This window comes from Eurosta solidaginis, chromosome 2, assembly GCF_040869045.1.
Source record: "Eurosta solidaginis isolate ZX-2024a chromosome 2, ASM4086904v1, whole genome shotgun sequence".
NCBI lineage: Eukaryota > Metazoa > Arthropoda > Insecta > Diptera > Tephritidae > Eurosta > Eurosta solidaginis.
The window spans coordinates 270,777,539-270,799,930 of NC_090320.1; the positions used below are offsets into that span (position 1 = coordinate 270,777,539).

At 33.8% G+C, this 22,392-nt stretch overlaps 1 protein-coding gene across 17 annotated transcripts in view; it reads right to left on the minus strand.

Annotated features, from left to right (window-relative positions):
- MRP (Multidrug-Resistance like Protein 1) overlaps window positions 1-22,392 on the minus strand; it is a 134,702-nt gene that overhangs the window by 16,340 nt on the left and 95,970 nt on the right. For 4 of the 17 annotated variants that reach the window (XM_067767994.1, XM_067767999.1, XM_067768000.1 and 1 more), the window contains exon 13: window positions 6,360-6,583. The exons of 10 other annotated variants lie outside the window; for them this stretch is intronic. In XM_067767994.1, the coding sequence (XP_067624095.1) occupies window positions 6,360-6,583 (224 nt within the window). Of the gene's footprint in view, window positions 1-6,359; window positions 6,584-13,999; window positions 14,221-22,392 lie in introns of all 17 variants that reach the window. 3 more of the 17 variants (XM_067767995.1, XM_067768002.1, XM_067768008.1) reach the window with 1 other exon arrangement.

Sequence of the window (22,392 nt, forward strand, 5' to 3'; positions counted from 1 at the left end):
TTAAAAACCATGAACTATGACTATACGCCATTATGATGGTGGCTATGAGTAAAAAGAGAAATATGAAGAAATTTTATCATCACCAACAATTGGCGCTTAGCCGCCTAGCAGATTTTGGCATTGCAGTTGCGCAAGTCAGCCTAGCTATCCTGGCTTCAACATAACTGACACCAATTGCAAGCACCAAGGAAGATAAAGTCTTCTTCGCGGAGTCTTCCGCTTCGTCTGTTTCCAAATGCGGATACCGATAGGAACACTTGCTGTGCCGAAACTTGTTCATGAATTCCCATAACAAGACCTATCGGCTGGTTCGACGGAGATGACCATAATTCATCGGCATGACTTTTCTCTTAAAAAGGGCCATGCCATCGACTCCCGATACGGCAGCTGATGAGAGATTAATAGAGGGTTATAGCCAAAAGCTGTTCTCCTTGTGATTTCTAAGCTAACATTGCAGATAAGGCAGAACTAACTGAAGAAATGTCTGCGCACAAAATTGGAATATCTGGAAAAAGCATAGAAAGCATGATATTTACGTATCGAATTCACTATCAATCTCACGCCGATGGTAGGAACAAGTGAATAACCCTGAAGTAGTACTCCTTGATGTTGCCAAAAAGCCTCAGTCAACGAAACGAGAAAGAAACTGACGAGCTTTTTTATCGGTACTACCCTCGTAAACAATTGAGCAGCAATCAACTATTCTCAGCTCGATTTAATCGATTTAATCGATTTTTTTTTTTGAGAATCGAATCGAAAAAATTGATTCTCCAAAAAATCGAATCGAATCCAGCTCTATTATACATATGTAAACTAGGTCTAACGACCGATTTTTCAGTGTTAGATTAAGCTAAGATTAAACTAAGTTTTCTCAAACTCTAGTAAAATTTAAACTACAGAGCAGTTTTCAGTTGCACTTAACACTACCACCGCGCTAGACGCCATGAACACCACATAAATTAGGGCTTGAAGCAGCAAAAACCCCAACATAGGACGGTGCTCGTGGCACTTGTCAAAAGCTTTTTACCCAGTCAACCACGGTATGCAACTCTAAGACATAGAAGATTCGCCCCTTTCCTCTTGTCTAAAATTACGGACCGCAAGTTATCTGAATGGTTGCCAAGCGTGGGTTCAATTTAGGTACGAAGCCTCAAAACCTATGAGAATTAAAAACAGGGTGCCACAGGGTGGTGTTCTATCCTCACTACTGTTTAAATTCAACTGCCTTGTCCACCAAAAGGAGTTACTATCATTTCCTACGCCGACGGCTGCACGATAATGGCAACAGGACCTGGCCGTCACCGATCTGGTCTAAAAAACATATACTAGAAAAGGCTAAAATGCTGCACTCAGAACTGCCACGTGATGCCTTCTTATAACCTCTGAACATCATAAATACAAGTTTTTGGTCAATATAAGCTAAGACTATTTGAAAATATTCGCAATGCAGGTTTTTCATTAAGTTTATAATTGAAATTGTTTAAATCAACATACCATCAGGCACATTGTTTTAAATTAACGACCAATCCGTTTAAATTTTGAGGACATTGCAGAACATCCATTCATACTACATATGTACATTAGACTGGGTCGATTTATTAACCGATATCGCGCCATCGAATTTTTCGATAGCATTTGGGCTCAGGAAAAAAAGTTCCACTACGTATACCCAAAAAAATAATTTCGAGCCTGCGAAAAAAAAATGGCGAAAGGGTCAATTTTTCGACCAAAACACTCCCCAAAACCCAAAATATATATATATTTTTTTTCAAAACACTGTTATCGCCAATGCTTTTAGTATGTTTTAGAGTGTTTTGGTCGAAAAATTTACCCTTTCGCCATTTTTTTTTTTCGCAGGCTCGAAAATTATTTTTTTTGGGTATGCGTAGTGGAACTTTTTTTCTCTTTAAGACCCGAGCAGCTCAACCCCTATACACGTATAGCACTTTTGTTTTGACCTGAAGAATTGGCACAGATATAAAATCACACTTTAAATACAAAAAATAAAATTTCATAGCACTCTCATATGCCCTCACATTGCATATGAAAGTGCCTGAATTTCATATGAAAGTGCAAAGAAAAAGCACTTCCATATGGAGTCAAGGCACTTCGGTATAATATTCAAATTTACACTAACAAATTGACAACAAAAAATTTTTCAAAAATATTGTAGCACTGAGAAATTTTTAATTAAAAATGTATTCATTAAGGAGACCATCACAATTCTTAAAATTTTTTTTTGTCAATTTAAAAAAGTTTTTAGTGTACATTAGGGCGGGTCAAATTGTATGGGGTAAAACGGGGAAAAAACTTCAGGTGCACATCCAGTTTCTAAATCTATGAGTCATACTGAGTAATATTGTCCATGGGACCATAGGTGAATTTCGAGCCTCCCTAATTTTGTTAGAAAATTTTATATCCCAATCCGAATCCGAATTTGACATTTATTTTCATGTATTTTATTTGTGAGAGTCGCTATTCGGATTGGGATATAAAATTTTCTAACAAAATTAGGGAGGCTCGAAATTCATTTCAGACCTATGGTCCCATGGACAATATTACTCAGTATGACCCATAGATTCAGAAACTGGATGTGCCTTTTCAACAATAAATTTGACCCTAGTGTACATATAATTTTGTATATGTATTGTGATTTGCACTTTAATATAAAAAGATAAGATAAGAAAGCACCATTAAGGTACTATCCCGACCATCTCGGGAACGATTAATATGACCACATTAAACTTTTTAACTTTTATTTCTAACATAAAAAAATGTTTAAAATAATAACCTTTTTTTTATGCTACTTAATTTTAGTAAATTAATATACTAATAGCACTTAGAACCGTATTCACCATCTCCAGGTATGTTAGATTTTACCTGGAAGATAGCAATCTGATAGAGATAGCTTCATTTGACCTTTTTGTACTCACCAGCACGAGGTGAGTAAGCTCCAGTTAAATCGATAACTGTGAATATTTTGTAGAACGAACCTTTCCTTGAACTTAACTGAGACGCGAAGATTCAGTTAGCATGAGAAAACGAAAATTTCGATAACTAATAGCCTAACTGAAAATGGTGAAAACAGCCCCTGGTGTAGATGAATACATAAATAATGGTGTTTTCTTTTCTGAAAATAATCTCGTCTTGTTGGTTCTTCTTAGCTATCTCGTAAGTTTGTATTACAGAAGTATACAAAATATTTTCAACTGAATAGGAAAAGGGAAACCATTACCTACGAATTCACCTTTTTTTATAGAGCTCCAGTTGACCCAGTTCAAAAATTAGAATTTAAGAATGCAACACGAGGGTAAAATTTTTTGCAGAAAAGAAAACGTTTTAATTTTTATACACGCACTTCGGAACTTTTGGGGAAAGGAAAGCCATATCAATGGGATATTTGATAAGTTGAAAATCATTTCATTAACAAAATCATCAACTGTCGTAAAAGAATGCGCGCAGTTAAAACTAAAAAAAAATTAATTATAGCTCCCGAAACATAGAAAATTGCTTAGTCATAAAAGGGGCGGTGCCACGCCCATTTTTTAAAGTTTGAAGTTTTTCCTATTTATTGTTATAAATCAACTTGGGAAATGAAATACCCTTGATATAAAGCTCTTTTTTGCAAAGATATAGCTTATTTTATTCGTCCACGACCCTTTTAAAAATCTTTTATATAAAACTGGGCGTGGTCCTTAACCGATTTCGTTCATTCTTCTTCAAAGCATTCCTTATAGTAAAGGCAACCTCTCTGCCGAATTTCGTTGCGATAGGTTTAGCGATTTTTGATTTATGATTAATAATATTTGTAAAATTGATTTTATCACAAGTGGGCGGTGCCACGCCTATTTTAAAAAATGTTTTTGAAATTTGTACCAAGAGTCTCAATATCAACATTCTAGGTGTATTATTTACTAAATAATCAGGTTTTTTGTGCTTTTCAAAATGTTATATATGTATGTATATAAAAAGTGGGCGTGGTTATCATCCGATTTCGCTAATTTTCAATACCAATCTATTCCGGGTCCGGATAAGCACCAAATTTGGTGAAAATATCTCAATATTTATTCAAGTTATCGTGTTAACGGACAGACGGGCGGACGGACGGACGGACGGGCGGACATGGCTCAATCAAATTTTTTTTCCATACTGATGATTTTGATATATGGAAGTCTATATCTATCTCGATTCCTTTATACCTGTACAGCTAACCGTTATCCAATCAAAGTTATAATACCCTGTGTACAAGTACAGCTGTGTATAAAAAAGTGTAAAACCGCTCATATAATTAAGGAAAATAATAGATGAATCTCAAGTAAAATTATGTCGCATATTCATTCATATGGGTTTTTCATATTTATGTAAGTACACATGTACCTTAAATATAGTCGACATAAATATACGAGTATTAAATGCGCCCAATGGGTGTCGTATCGTAAAATACCGATGGCAAATGTAAAAGATTGCAATAAAGTTCGTGTGAAATACTTAGGGATGCATGTATTGTGGTCATAGCTATAGCTACAGATGCGCCATAACTGCAAAGTCCTGTTTTAAATGAAAGTTTAGATTGTAAAATTATTTTAAAAGAATACATATTCGCTATTGAGGTAATACTAGAGCGGGTTAACCTGAAAGTTTCCGAAAATACATATCACAAAAATTACATTTTTTATTAAGTTCTCGTCACCCGCAAGCCCTTAAGCAATGAACTAATGTTTTTAACAATTTTCTAGTTCATGACGCTTGATTTAATATCAGTATGGATAACTATTTCAATCCCAAGAGGCATCCCTGGGCGGAGTAAGAGTAGTACAATTTGCCAACGATAGGTATACCTGTCGTAAAAGGCGGTCTCTTCAGCTTTCGATGTTGACAATAAAGCATTCTTTTCAGAGTAATGCGGTCTTCTTTTTCGGAAAGCTGGCAATAAAGGTTTTCCCTGATCCAATCTCAAGAGTAAAGCGGCGGTCAAAGAAAAGTTTGATCACAAAAACAAGTAGGAAAGGCTAAATTCGGGTGTAACCGAACATTACATACCCAATTGCCAAATTACAGCTTGCAAAACTTTTAAATTACCTTCTTTTAAAAGTGGGCGGTGCCACACCCATTATCCAAAATTTTACTAATTTTCTATTCTGCGTCATAAGGTCAACCCACCTACCAAGTGTCATTGCTTTATCCGACTTTAAGAATATTATCGCACTTTTTCGGTTTTTCGATTTTTTGCCACATGATGGCATAATATTGGCGGCTTTTGAAATGACCAATGAAATCAGTTCTTTTAACAGAAAAATCAGTTAGATTAATTGAAAATCTGTCATTTTTACAGAATATTGTTAACTCGAGACCAACAGTTTTCTTCCGTTGAAATGACCATACAAGTTTGTTCTCTTGATAAATAAACACCGTTCAATTAACCATAATGCGACCAATTTTACTGAATAACTGTTAACACAAGAGTAACAAACCTGATTTGTTGAATTTACTAACTTTATTTCTTTCGGTGAAGCGTTATTCTTCTGTTGAAATAACTAAGCAAATTTGTTTTCTTCACAAAAAAAAACTCAGTTGAATTAACCATAATGTTATAAATTTTCTGTTAATTCAAGAACAACAAAGCTGCCTTTCTGTGCAGCTGACAGAGATAAAAGAGTATTTGCTGCAAAGTGTTTTGCCAAATAGTGGTTCATGACTTTCTATTCTATGCTTTCACAGTAAAGGGTGTTTAGTCTAATTATGATGCCCACACGGTTTATATGATCTTCAACCAGTACCTAATTGAGACACGAAATACATCACTGCGTGATTCGCAGTTTGCTTAGTCCACACTGAGCAGTGGTAATTCAATCGCCATTCCGTGGATTTGTCTTGGACTTTCTGTCAGTTTTCGCTAAACTTCCGATAAATAATACTGAAACAATCGAGTTTACCGTAGTTTCCGACATGGTTCGCAATTATCACCGAATGGAATGGTCCGCTTTAAATATTGTTTATGGAATTTGACGCAATTCGGATAGTAGTTCAAAGACGAACGAGGAAATAAGAGGTTCCCTGTTTTTCAAAAAATATATGATTGTATTATCATAAAAAACATCTATTCGTTTTGGGAAACTTTAAAGATTAACCACTTAAATAAATTAATTCTTTACACTCTCACTTAAAAAGAAAAAGTGGTATAAAATTTGAATAAACAGTAAATGTTTCATAATAAATGAGTGGAGTTAGAGGGATAATGCAAGATTAGTTTGTGAAAAATTTTCATTTACAAACCATAATAAGACTAACTACAAAACTGCTATTAATTTTTTCCAAATCTGTAAGAAAAAAAAGAAAAGCAACAAAAATAATATAGGTACCATAAAAATTAATGTACAAAAACTGTCCAATGTTCCAGGCAATTCTTCGTCGACAACGTCCATATCGCCACTAAAATGATTCAATAAACGTCCCAATGGCGTAATATCAAAGAATTGGCAAACCGAACCGCGTATTATTTGATAAAGTAGATCATTATGAAGACGTTCGGCGGCATTGAGTGTACCTGTATAGACTAAGACGACAGCAAAATATGCAAACAAGGCTGCAAATCGACGGTCCAAATTGCAATGGGAAAAACAAAGGTCAAAAATATAGATATTACTGAGAATCGTCTATATATTAGATACGGCGAAAGTAAAGTGTCTTACTGCTGCCCATTTGATGAATGTAACTGACTGTATCATGAAATTATGCAACGTATGTATGTAGATACGTATGAACCAAAAGACCTTCTATGATTGCATTTGAATGTGGAGCATAGAACCAAAGAATGGAAGCAAATTTTAGGAACGCTTTGCTGAAAGTTCTCTATGTTATTCTTTTTTTTTTTTTTTTTAAATAAATGCATGAATTTAGTAGAAGAAAAATATATGGCACCTACTAAATATGTATGAATTAGAACTGGAATTAAATTACTCTTAGAGAGATTTAAGGTAGCTTTGATTACAATTACAGTTATTGTAATATCAAAATATAGTGAACTCGCGATAATATGAACATCCTAATATATGAATACCCTAAATTATTAACACTTTTTCGTTAAATGCAGACAATCAATCAATACAAAAACAGTTTTTAATTACCTTAAGAAATGTAGCACTTTATATAATCTACCACCTTATACTAATCGATTTAAGCTTATCAATCTTCCAACTCTTACTTGTCGAAGGGAAATGCTTGGTGTAATATTTATGACAGAACTACTGAATGGATTCATTTCAAGCCCATTTCTTTTGATTGAAGGGAACTTTAGTGTTTCCCCTCGAACAATGAGACACTATAAATATCTTCATCTAAAACAATGTGGTACGAATTTCGAATTAACGAACCTTTCCAGTGTTTGCTCCAAGATTATAACGCTCAATCAAATCGGACTGACTTTTTTCTATAAAAAGACTGTTCTTACTCTGCTAATAGTTAATATTGTACTGTATGTTTCTATTCTATTAATTTTAGTATCACACTCAGCTGTTGATATTTCTTCTGTAGCTGAGCAGTTTTAGATCTCGACGCTTGACAAAGCACTGTCCATCAAGTACTCGGCAAAAAAAAAGGAGCAGGATTAGACTGGTTTCATTGGGCCACTTGAGGACAGTGCGCTGACAAAAAGTCCATATATGTATAACTAAAGTGGTGGAACAAAAGAAACAGCAAAAGCGGATTACCGTTTTTTCCAAAACTAGCTACAACCTTTTCTTGAAATTTGAACCGATATAAATTAACATATACCATAAACATTATATAACATGGGCTTATTTATATAAAAAAATTTATTTGAAGTCCCATAAAACTGATTATTTCAAATTTTTCTGCCTTTCGTAAATATGAACAATCTCGCAAAAATGGTATGACCTAGTTTTAATTAGTTCATATTATCGGGAGTTCAATGTATTTATATTTTATTAAATCGTAACCTTGGCTCAAACGATTAATAAGAACTATATGGGTAATTAAAGAAAAAAGTTTATGTTATTATTGCTGAATTCATAAGCGCCTTTTAACCATAATTGCAGGTCCTATTGCAATTATTTTAATAGTATTTTTTATGTGAGCTAATCATATATATTATTTCTTTGCCGTTTTTATGTACGGGTCCCTTTTTCGCTCTTATTTGGAATCCAAATCTATAAATAAAGTTTTGGTTGTAAAGATGGAGATTCGGGCTATTAGCGAGCTTTGGGCAATTTTGGTCGTAGTGCTTTTGTTTAGCTACATTTTTTTAAAATAATTTGTTAAAAGTAAACGATTGTGAGCACACAAAGAAATCTATTTGTACTATGGCACTATTGTGAATATTTGCACTGCATTACCGGCAGTTGCTACCATACGCTAGATGGCAGCGCAATCTGTAAGTTTTAATTGATTGATAGAACAGCTGATTTCTGTTGATATTTAATAAGAGACTTTTATATTGGTTGCGCAAGATGCGCGCGGGCCCGGCTCGTATATATTAGTAAAGTTTCGAAAACTACTTAGAAATGTTATTTCCAAAAAATCGCACGTGAATGTTTTGTTATTGAAACTGATACTTTGAAAGTACTCAATTAAAACCATTATCCTGAACCGAAAGTTAGTTTTTATGAAAATATATAAAACATTTTCCCGCTGAACGCTTTTTTGAGTTACAGTGTGCGGCTTATATGGTTTTCGCGCATAAATAAGGTTGGGGTATGAATAGGAGAAAGGGTATAGAAAGCAATATGGATGGGAAAAATGTTTTAGAAAATTATAAGACATGTTACGCCGAAAAAATTTTTGAAATGGCATTAGAGGATTTTGCTCCTACAGAGAAATAGTTTGGATGGGATGAAGTTTAAAGAGGAATGTTGACAAAATAAATTTAATATTAAGGAGATAAATAAATAAAAAAATGAACTTAGCTTATAATAAAAGTAATAGCAATAAAATAATTAAATTAATAATAGTAATAATTAAATTAGTAATAATATATAATATTAGAATAGCAATAAATTATAATAAAAATAATGATATATATTAATGAAATAACAATAATAATGATAATAATTACAACAATTATAACAAAAACAACAATAATAATAATAATAACTATAATAATAATAATAATATCTCTAAAAAACAACAAAAATGCCTAAATTTAATCACTTAATGCGTACTGTATTTTAATTTATTAAAAAAAGTAAGACTCAATTCAAAATCTCTAGGAACCATCAAAAAAACCACAAAAAGTATGCAGAAAATCTAAATTTCTTAAAAAAAATGTGTAGAAAAATTTTAAATTGCATGCCATAGATTTGTTTTGTTATTAAATACAGGCATGCAATGAAAACTTATAAACTAAATACAAATCGATATTGTCATGCAACCTTCAAAGCAGTGCATTTGTATGGAATTTAAATCAAGTAATGGCGTTTCTTTTTTTTATTATTAATTGTTTTTCTTATATGGAGACATTCTACGTTTTTTTGTTTCAAGTATATTCTGGTCTACAATTTCGAATATGCATTTTTGTAAATTTTTTTTCATCCATTCTAATTTAAAAATTTTCCATTTCAGTATTGCATTTTTTTGACGCCAGTAGCACCACACAAACAATTTATCTAGATCAAACTAGCATCTTTGTCGTCATCTTTTACAAAAGATCAACGGATAAACACTTTAACTCACAAGCGACAAAAGCGCCAACAGCTTATAAACTCATGGGTGACACACAAGTTAGCTTCGTTTTCTGCGCATCTACTGTACTATGATGCACTGTAACTAGGGATCTAGTACTGTTGCGCTAACACAAGGCGTTGATACTGGCGCTTGCTTTATAGCAAAGATTTCGCGATACCATGGCAAAAGTAAAATCAAAAATGAAATGTGACAAAATTCAAATTTCATAGACAAGCTTCAAAAAGAAGCTTCAAATATAATAAAACTATAAAAATAGAGAGACCGTATAGACTATCTATAATTAGATCTCTAAAAGCAGGTAGTATAATACATAGATATTCCCATCCCGCTAATGAAAATAAAACAAGACAAACCCTTTTGGCGACTCATGTCTACAAAATGTGGTTTGTATACGCCAGCAGAAACTGTGAAACATATTATGTGCAAATATCCCGCACTGTCCAACCTGCGGCTGATAATATAAGGAAATGGGCCATTTTCCCACATAAAATCTCTATGCGATATTGGCTAAAGGAGGGCGATTCCTTTTTACCAAAAATACAAGCTAATTTTTTTAACGTATCCATTGCTGTCTGAGCTGCATTTGTAAATGTCGTTCAAGCTTTTGGTAACATTACGGACGCAATGCGTCTATGTGAGGTCATTGTATTAGGCAACCAGCATTTATTTGCACAGCTCAAGCTAGCCATTAAATATAATAAAACAAACAAGTAAGGACGGGACTGTCTTCGGCTATGCCGAATACTTCATACCTTTCATGAATGGGGCTGAACAATAATCTTATCCCATTCGTAATCTCCAAATAATGCGCTGTATAAGATAAGAAAGAAATAGTGAACAGATGTACATACCTAAACGATTTTAAGATAAATATAATTAATGGCAAAAAACCCCCTTATCTGAACGATCGGTTGTATGGGATATATATTATATATAAGCTCCGATCGAAATGATTTTTACAGGAAATCGTCTATGATATATTAGAATAAATATCATCAAGTTTAACGTTTTTATATTGGAAATTAAAGGAGAAATTGCAAAAAATCTTTCTATCTGAACGATCGGTTGTATGAGGTATATACTAAATATAGCTCGGATCAAAGTAATTTTTTCAGAAAATCTTCTATGATATATTAAAATATATATCACCGAGTTTCACGTTTATACTTTCTAAATTAGGGGAGAAATGGCAAAAATCTTTCTATCTGAATGATCGGTTGTATGGGATATAACTATATATAGCTCCGATCAAATTGATTTTTTCAGGATATCTTCTATGATATATTAGAATATATATCACCGAGTTTCACGTTTATAGTTTCTAAATTGCGGCAGGAATGACCAAAATCGTCTTATCTGAACGATCAGTTGATATATGTTATAGTGGTCCGATCCTATCGGATCCGACAAATGTCTAATATAATACAAAAATACATCCTTGTGCCAAATTTCATTGAGATATCTCAAAATTTGATGGACTAGTTTGCGTTGAAACAGACAGACGGACGGACGGACAGACGGACATGGATATATATGAACTCAGTTCGTCGCCCTGATCAATTCCGTATACTTAATGGTGAGTTTATCTTCTGTATTTCTCAACGTTACAAACATCGTACCAAAGTTAATATACCATTTCATGTTCATGAAAGGTATAAAAATGGTTTGCCATTTTGTATACTAAACTTAAAAGCTTACTAAACTTAGCAAACCAAAAATTAAAAGCTTACACTTTTCCATTTCTTTTTCGAAATTAATAGCATTTTCTTTTCTGAAAAAAAAAATGTTACCTGAATAAATGTTAAAATTTTAATAGCGTTACTCCAACCTCGGAGAAGTGGCAACTTTTATAGTGCACGAAAAGAACATAAATGGCCACTCCGGGTATCAGATGATTCTCACAAGCGCACTGTGAATAACAATAATAATTCATTAGAAATTATTGCCTACATTTAAATTTCTGAAGTTACGAAATTAAATTGTCACGATCAGCTGGTTTAGCAGAGTTGCACTGCCACACCGCCATTTTATGCAGAGTAAAAGTGTAGCGCTTTTGCGTTGCGAGCAGGTAACAATTTTCACAAAAGAACAAAATACCCCGTAAAGGCTATGTCTGCAGAATGGAACAAAACATATTTACAGCCCTTGTACACTTTCTCCAGAAAAGAAAACGCTATAAGGGAGTTGAGAATTTTATGTATAAGTTTTTTGCTTTTTCTGTGAATTAAATAAATTTATTTTTTTATTTTTTAAAATTAAAAAGAAATATTTTTTGCTGTTTTTTTGGTATTTAATTTTAGTAACGGCTGTTTTCCCACCTAACTCGTTATTGTAAATGGGCAGTTGACGGTTTTCTGCGTGTATGTTGTTTTTATAAATTAACAATTGTTTTTGTTTTTATTGGCCTATTGATAAAGATAATTTCGAATTAGAGCTCAAAGCCTATGACTTTATGATTTTTAATTTTTTTTTTAATTTCTCAATAATTGAAAAATTAGTGAGCAATAGGCCGATAAAAACAAAAACAATTGTTAATAAGCCAAGAGGAGCACATGGAAATGTCAAAAAGTAATTGACACGAAACAAAAATTCAACACTATCAGTGATTTGTAACAGATGGCGCAACGCTGATAAAATATAGTTGGTAAGAAGGAATAGAAGTAGCAATTTATCAGTCAAAACACGCCACCGCTATGTAGCTAAATGGTTAGCGAAGCGTGCCTAAGGCGTACTGATGATGAAGGCTTTAGAAACCTTCGAAAATTTCTATCTTCTACTCAAAACTAATTACAACTTTTCCAATCATAGAAAATTAAAAAAAAAAAACAATCATATATATTATTTCTAATTGCTGTTTTTATGTACGGGTCCCTTTTCGCTCTTATTTGGAATTCAAATCTATAAATAAAGTTTTGATTGTAAAGATGGAGATTCTGGCTATTAGCGAGCTTTGGGCAATTTTGTTCGTAGTGCTTTTGTTTAGCTATATTTTATTAAAATAATTTGTTAAAAATAAACGATTGTGAGCACACAAAGAAATCTATTTGTACTATGGCACTATTGTGAATATTTGCACTGCATTACTGGCATTTGCTATTATACGCTAGATGGCAGCGCAAGTACGTTTTAATTGATTGAACAGATGATTTTTGTTGATATTTGATAAGAGACTCTTATATTGGTTGCGCAAGATGCGCACGGGTCCGGCTTGTATTTATAATTAAAATTATTGTTATAGGCTCGAATTCGAACCGGAAAGTTTTTATAAATTGTAATTCAATAATTTTATGAATACAAAGTACACATACAATACTAGCGGTAACCAAATAACTAAGCTCAATTCTTCAAATCTATTTATTTTGTTAAGATTGCTTCGTCACCTGGGAAACATCCTTATAAACTGTAATGGGCTATTCATTCATTTGTACACATATTATATTCTGACGCGCCACGATAGTCTACGCCGTGCGCCGTCTACTAACTTGAAGCTTATTATGTTAAATTTAAAGCTGACCAAATGCTCGCCACAAGCCTTTACCTGCATACAAATTATTCCCACGATTTATTTATGCTCGCGTTGCATTTCCCACAGCTAATTTTATTTATGCTTAGATTACAGTTCCCAGGGAACTGAATATATATGCATGTAGTACACTTAGCTCGTAAGTATTAGTGTAAGTAGGTATTTTAGCATGTAGAAATTTTGTATAAAAGAAGTAACGTTTCAATAAAGAAATTAATTCCGTTAATTCTGTTGTAAACACACAACAGTTTTTGTACTATAATGCTTGGTTTTCTAGTTGGATTTCCTCCATCCTCTGTGGCAGAACAAAAAAGTAATCTTTGAAAATATATTTCTGGTGCTCTTCAGTCAATAAAGCTAAAGATTTGTTAGCTTAAATTCATGTTTGTAGTAGAAGCATATTAAGAAAAAAAGTTTATCTTTATAACAAAATAAAATGCGTTACCGAAATTCTGGACCAAAAACACTTAAAATTAGTTAATCGCATAAAATTATTGTGGGAAGTACAACAGAAATAAATAGCGCTAGATAATTTTGATATACTGGATATTTCCTCAGTTTTAAAAATGGCATGCATGTAAATCATATTATGGCGCAAGGGGTATAAACTTTAACTACAGGTTAAGCGAGATGGAATTTTTGGGGTTTAGTACACCAAAGAATTAAGGTACGAATGTATGTATATATGAAATTATTAACAAACAAAAAATATATTTTATAAATTTTTGAACAAATTAATTTTGCTGCTTTGTTCATATATCTACTATATTCATTTACCCCGAAGCATGTTGATAAAAATTGAGCCACCACAGCTGGCAAAACCATATCGCATGTGTCGACATCTTTTGATAATCGACTAAGTATGCGTCCCAACGGTGTTGTATCGAATAATTCTGATGGCCAACGCATTACGCTTTTAATTAGTTTGATAAAAATCTCCCTGGAACAATTAAGGCAACCAAGTGCCAGACACAGCCCCGATAGAAATCGTGAAATTACTAGTCGAAAAAAATGTAAATTCACCAATTTGTGTTTTATAAGTTTGATATTTTTTTTTTTAATAAATTTAATATTTAGCGAAAGAAAATAAATGATAAGAATGTGAAAAATGCATGAATCAATAAATTGTTAACAAATTATTAAATATCAATTTATGCAGAATAAATTACGAATAATCAAAAGGTATATTAATCATGCATCACTAATATTAAGTACTAATAAGTCAAAATACACAATTACTTAGAGAAATTACAGAAACTAGCATGCAGTTATTTTTTTTTTTTAACAAAAAGTTGAAGAGTGCAGTTTTATTGAGATACACAATGGCCGTATGTTTTTTAACTTACATATATGTATGTATGTACCTCCTAAAAAAAATAATAAAAATTTTTTTAAAAACTGTTATCGCCAACGTTTTTAGCGGACATTTTTCGGTCGGACATACGCATGAAAATTTTTTTAGTAGGTCAAGAAAAAAACCTAAAAATCAAAGTCGAAAAAAAGTCAAAAAAATTTAATTTCGCAGACTCGAATATTATTTTTTTGGGTATGCGTAGTGGAACTTTTGTTTCTGAGCCCAAATCCTATCGAAAAATCGATGGCCGATATCGGTTAACTTTCGTCCATACAAATCGACCCACCCTAATGTACATATGTACCTACCTACCGTTTGCCGCTAAAAATAAACGCTCATCTGCAATTACACATACATAGTAATAGTGTATGGTGAAATAGTAGTGAAACAAATCTGTTCGGTCATAGTATATAACACAAATCAAAATCAAAAGTGGACAATACTGGAGACACAGACTTTTTAGTACTTATTTTATGCGTAACAATTTCATAACTGGCGGCCGCCGTGGTGTGATAGTAGCATACTCCGCCTACCACATCGAAGATCCTGGGTTCACGTCCAGGCAGTGTTTCTGCCATGAAAAGTTTCTCAGTGAAAATTCATCTGTCTTGCAGATGCCGTTCGGAGTCGGCATAAAACAAGTAGGTCCCGTCTCGCCAATTTTTATGGAAAATTAAAAAAGATCACGATGCAAATAGGAATAGAGAAGCTCGGCCTAAAATCTCTTCGGAGGTTAACGCGCTTTACATTTATTTATTTATTTCATAAGTGCGGATAAAGTTACGCACTTAGCAGTCCACATAAAGTTTAAGTGCATATGTATGTATATGCGCATAAAAATAAACTCAGCTAAAATATAGCAACTGCTACTAAAACTAGAAAAATTCACATTTGATCAGAGTATGCAAAGAAACAAATCCAAACGTTTCTATTGCATTTAGATCGCCTCATTCAATAAAAAATACCAAAATTAATATATCAAAATAAACCCAAAACTACCTGCAAATGGTCGCGTCACGCGAAATGATTCAAAAAATATCTGAAAATGGTACCGAAAATAATCCTGCTTGAAGAGAACAGATCACAAATTGTCATCAATATCCTCTAACGGGAGTCCAAAGAAACTTGCTGTTTCAACAGGGGTGGACCATAATGAGAGGGGTGTTAGAGGCGTTGGTTCCACAATACAGTTGAAGAGATGGTTGGTGTCATGTGGGGACACGTTACAAGCAGGACATATGTTTTGTATGTCGGGGTTGATTCTGGATAGGTAAGAGTTTAGCCTGTTACAGTAACCAGATCGAAGTTGAGCTAGAGTGACTCGCGTGTTCCTAGGGAGTGTGCGTTCCTCTTCTGCAAGTTTTGGGTATTGTCAAATTTCTAATTCGTAAATAATGTCGAAACAATCCTAAATTAACGCTTAAACAACACTAAATAATCCGGAAACGAATGCTAAAGCAATCCATAAATAGTCCCAAAAACCATCCTCAAATTTTGCGGAAATATTCCCGAAATAATAACGGAATGATCCCAAAATAGTGTTAAAAATGATTCGGAAAACAATCTCGAAACAATCCCGGACACAATCCTGAATTAGTCTCGAAATTATACCAAAACACTGTCACAATGACCGAAACGACCCCAAAAGTATTCCTGCAAAGATTCCGAAACGGTGCAGAACAATCAGTTTTATGGCATATATATTATACATACATATATGTGACCGAAATTGACGATTTTTTCAGAAACGTGTGAACAAATTTCAAGATTTTAGCTGTTAAAATCAGGAAGAAATGACGAATAACCTCTTACATATGAAATCAGTTGTGTGGGATATTTATTATATATATGTATGACCGGTGTTGACAATTTTTAGACAACAATTTATGACATATATGTATATGTATATGTAAGCACCCCATGAAATTTCAAGATTCTACTGTTCAAATGAGGAAGAAGTTACGAAAACCAGTTGTATGGGAGATACATGCTATGCATATATGCTATAGTGGTCCGGTCCGATGAATATTAGGGTTATTTATTCATATATAATATCAGAAATCACCAGAATTCTTTACAATATGTTTAAAATTGAGGGACTAGTTTGCCTTCAAACAGGCAGGGAGACAGACGAACAAGGCCAGGTTAGGCTAGGTTGAACTGGCCGGTCCATGAGGACCTCACATAGACTGATTGAGTCCGTAGTGTTACCAAAAGTTTGTTTTAACGACCATACTGAAAAATCCTATCAAAAACCAGGACCTATGTTATAAAATAACTCCGTCCTCTTGGCAAATACTAGAAGCTTCCTAGGACTTAAGCCACTTGCTGCTTCTAGATCTGACAGCTGTATCACTCCTAATAGCTGGAGTCTTAGCCTGGCAAGTGCAGGGCACGAGCACAGAACGTGCTCGATCGTTTCATCCTTCAACCCGCACTTCCTACATCTGCTATCACTGACCAAGCCTAATTTAAAGGCATGTGACGCCAGAAGGCAGTGTCCAGTCAGAATACCCGTCATGAGTCTACAGTCTTCTCTTTTTAATGATAGAAGCAACTGTGTTAGTCTAAGGTTGTAAGACGTACACATAATCTTCGACACTTTACAGCCCCGCGCTTCAACCCACGCCTTTCCCGCTTGGTCGATCATGTGCACCTCTCGCTTTCGCTTAATCTCGCCCAATCTACTTGGGACGTCTACGGAGCAAGCTTCAAGGGATGCGCCCTTTTTAGCTAGTTCGTCCGCTTTTTCATTCCCATCTATTCCCATATGCCCTGGGACCCAATATAGATGTATGCTTCACCCTGCCTCGATTCTCTCCAGAGACTGCTTACACTCTAACATGCATTTAGATACTGTGCTATACGAGATTATTGCCTTAATTGCTGCTTGACTGTCAATATAAAAGTTAACACGGTTGCAGCTTAAGCTATTTTCTTCCAGGGTTTCTACTGTTTTGGTTACGGCTAATATTTCCGCTTGGAAAACGCTACAGTAATCCGGAAGCCTGTGGGATCTGCTTATTTCCGGATCAGCGCAATATACCGCAGACCCTACTCCTTCCACTACTTTGGAACCATCGGTGTACACATGTATCGCCTCGTCCGCCATTTGCGCACCCTTGCGCCAACCGTCCACCTCTATTGTGTCCTTAAGATCTCCCTCGAAGCGCATATAGGGAATCAGGTAGTCTGTTCGTCTTGTGATTGATGACGCTATACTACTATGGCCATTTGGTCGGCGCTCAAGCTGCCCCGAAGCACCGAGCCTGGTTGCGGCCGTTAATGCTTTCTTCTTTGCTACCAGGTCTACAGGTGGAATGTGCAGAATGGCATACAGTGCAGCCGTCGGGGTTGTTTTCAGGTGTGGCGAGACCGATTCCGGCGTGGCCAAAATGGTCTCCATGTGTCTCAGACAGTATAGAATCGTGCAGATTGATATGCAGGTATGCACTCGTTTGCATGCACGCACTGTATTTCACGACTGTTGAAATGTTTGATCACCGCAATTAAAATAAAACACTCGAACTTTTACAATAATGTTGGTTTTATTTGTGTCACACAAATTTATAGGTGAGCCGCTATATTTCTTATATTTTATGCGTACACGATATTACTTAGCGAAAATTTAGATGACTGCCCGAGTTGAATGCGCGTAAAATTCTGGCGTCATTCACTTTGACATTATGTGAGGTAACCCTCACTGTGAATGTTCCATACGTATTGCTTGACCTTATGGTCACGCAACACTTACCGTAGGGTTACCTTACATCATTCCCCTTTGGAAAAGAAGAATTGGCCAAATTCTTCTGTCCCAAAAGCGATGTAATTAACTTTAAAAGTTTAAGACTGTTAAACTAAGTTTAAATCTACATCTATGTTTAGGTCTAAATTAAGAATTAAGTTGTAAAGTCTAGTTCTAAAGTAGAACTTAAATTTAGTTTTTATAATTGGAAAACAAAATTTTTTGTGTTTTAATTCTACTGTATACATTCAGTTCTTAATTTTTAATGATTGCTTAAATTTATTTGATTTCATTGTCCTTTTTTTTCAGGTTTGGAAGAAAAACATTTTATTTCTAATTTAACGATAGAGATTAACTTTAAATAATCTTGAATTTAAAAATTTAATTTAATTAATTTTTCTTATTCTATTTTTATGTACTATTTTTTTCTTTTTCGTTTCGTCATCAATTAACGTGACGTTTACGCCGTCAATACCTATTACGGTATACGGACCAATATAGATACTACTATGCTTGTCGCGGGGTTCTTTTTCAAGCAATACCTTGTCAAATACCTTGACAGATATTGGTTGTGAACTTTTGTTATATCCGGTTTGATTTTTTAATTTGTGTTCTGTAACTGTTTTATTCGCTAATTCGTGAGTTTTTTGAAAACGAAATTTAACTTCTTTCGAATAGTTTTCTATGTTATAAATCGGGTCTATTTTATCGGTTTGCAGTTCTTTTGGTAAATTAGCTGCTTTGCCAAAGACTAATTCATATGGTGAGAATTTATTATCGAATACTGTGGTTGTTGTTGTGTTGTAAAGAAAAGTGAAATATTTCAAGTAAACATCCCAGTCGGAAAAATTGGGATTTAGAAAAGATCTTAAATATTCATTGAAAACTCTGTGATTTCGCTCTACTGTGCCAAGAGTTTCATGATGGTACGCTGTGGAAAATTTATGTTCTATTTTTAATAGTTTTGTTAACTCTGAAAAAATTTCATTTTTGTATTCGGTACCTAAATCGGTTTTAATTGTTTTCATAATGCCATATATTAGTATGAAATTTTCAAAAATAGCTGATGCGACCGTTTTTGCACTTTTGTCAGGTATCGCAATCGTTACTAAGTATTTGCTGAGATCGCATATAATGGTGACAGCGAACTTGTTACCATTATCGGATTGAGGTAGAGGTCCTATAGTGTCAATGACAACAATGTCGAATGGCTTACATGGTGTTTCGGTTAGGACTAAATTTTCTTTTGTTTTTGGCTTAACCTTATTCAAAAGACATTTTTCGCAGTTTTTAACAAATTTCGCTATATCGCGCGTCATGCCTTTCCAATAATATTTGGTTCTGAGTTTTGCATAAACTTTTTTGCTACCGAAATGTCCTCCTAAAATTGGGTCGGTATGGTAAATTGTTATCAATTGTTGTTTTTTGTCTTCGTCTGTCACAGTTTCTACGGGTTCGGTTAGGACGATTTCTAAGTGTTTTAAAATTTTATTCCCAGTGGTTTTCAGATCTGATATCGAAAAATATTTAAAAAGATTATCATTTTTTTGCAATTCAATTATATTAATATTGCGCTTGCCAGCTTCTTTTTGTAGCTTCAAAAGTAATTCATCTAAATGTATTATTTTGTTAGCACACGCAACCTTAATTAACTCAATCTTTTTGTGTTTTAGATGCGCATTTAATTCAAAATTCGTAATTTTACCACTTTTATCATAACTTATTTGGGATTTTACTCTGGGTATTTTCTTTGAAAATTTGTTTGAAAAATTATCATAAACTTGTAATTTTATGTTTTCTTTTACTTCTTCTTCTTTGAGTATTTCTTGTTGCATTAATTGTTTTTGTTTTGTCTGTGATCTTGTCTGTACTGCTAAAATTGATGTTCCTGAATTTTTTATTTCTTCTATTGTGATGCGAGAGAGTGCATCTGCTCCTACGTTCGTTTTACCTTTTATGTATTCAATAGTGAAGTTGTACTCTGCCAGTTCAAGTCTGATACGTGAAAGTTTTGAAGAGGGATCTTTCATATTGAACAAGTAAACTAATGGACGATGATCGGACTTGACTGTAAAGTGTGTGCCATATATGTATGGTCTGAACTGTTTTATTGCAAAAAATATAGCTAAAAGCTCTAACTCAATTATTGATTTCTTTTGTTCTGAATTATTAAATGATTTGGACGCGAAACAAATTGGTAAGTCAATGCCATCTTTATTTTGACTTAAAATGGCACCACAACCAATTTTTGAAGCGTCGACAGTAATTATAAATTCCTTTTTGAAGTCTGGGTATTGGAGAATTTGAGGAGAAATTAAAGATTTTCGGAGTTTTTCAAATGCTATATCACATGATTGATCCCATTTAAATTCTACTCTTTTCCTGCTAAGTTTATTTAAAGGTGCTGCTATGGAAGCAAAATTTGGTATAAACCTTCTGTAATAATTGGCGAATGCCACGAATCGTCTTACTGCATCTTTATCGGAAGGTTTCGGATATTTCTTTATTGCAATTATTTTGGAATCGTCTGGAAGTAGACCTTTTGACGAACATTTGTGTCCTAGGAAAGTGACTTCTGAACGCATGAAGTTGCATTTTTCGGGATTGAGACGCAAATTAAATTTTTTGCATGTTTGAAAGACTTGTTCTAAATTTTTAAGATGGTGAGCTTCGCTACACCCAATGACTATAAGATCATCGACATATAAAAAGGCTTGGTTTGGAGAAATTCCTGAAAAGGCAATTGACATCATTCTTGAGAATGAGTTCGGAGCTACGTTTAAGCCGAATGGTAAAACTTTCCATCGAAAAGCACCACGATCAGTGCTGAATGAAGTGATGTCTCTAGAATCTTTATTTAATGGGATTTGGTGAAAACCTGAATACAGATCCAATGTAGAAAAATATTTTGCTCTGCCTAGATTATCAAGAATATCGTCTATTCGTGCAAGTGGGAATTTGTCTGCTATCAATTTTTTGTTTACGGCTCTAAAGTCAACACACATCCTGTAGGATTTCTGTCCATTTGGGTTTTTCTTTGGCACAAGTATCAATGGACTATTATAGTTGGAATAGCTGTGTTCTATAAGATCGTTTTGCAATAAATTATCAACTTGTTTATTAATTTCCTCTCTCTGACAATATGGTAAACGGTAGTTTTTTATGTAAACAGGATTTGTATCTGTCAATCGTAATTTCTGTTCATAAAAGTTGTTAAGTGTCATACGATCGGTCTTTAGTGCAAAAATATCATCATATTTTAGACATAAATCGAGAAGTTTTGGTTTGGCATAGTTTGGCATTTGTTTTTCTAAAATTGATTTTAATTCCTCTGACCTTTTCGAATCTTTTGAAAGATCATTGATTTTATACACGTTGTAGTTGGTGATTTCATCCGTAACTATGTTGCAATTTCTTATGTATTTTACCTCGTCAGTGACGTTTAATACCTTTATTATCGGATTGTTAGTGTCAACAATACACTTTGCGGTGAACACACCACTACAAATTTCCTGTGCGTCTATAAAAACTGGATGTTTAGATTTTTTCAGCTTAAATAAGCGATAAACTTCGTATCTAGGAGGAATTATCAATGTATTATCGGTTGTATTATGTAAAATTGAAATTTTATGAATATTTTTGCCAATGCCAATTGTTATGCTCTCGTTTGCATAGTCTATGATGCAATTGTATTTTTTCAAAAAGTCTTTGCCTAAAATACCATCTGACGGTATGTTGAATTTGTCATCTACTACATTTAAAGTATGTGGAATTGAAAAATTTGAATAAAAAAGTTCTGTTTTAATGGTACCCAATGTTGAAACTGTATCTGTCGTAACACCCGTTATATTTATAATATTGTTGTTATTTATAGAAACATTTTGTTTTAAACTTGAAAGTTTTATAATTGATATATCAGCCTGTGTATCTACTAAGAAAGTGCATGTTTTAAAAGAGTCATTGCAATTCAGTTCGATAAAATCTGAGTAGTTCAGGTTTAAACAATAAATTGATTTATTTTGAAAAACGTTATTTAATTCAGATTCTGGTCCCCCAGTGTTCGCTCCTGAG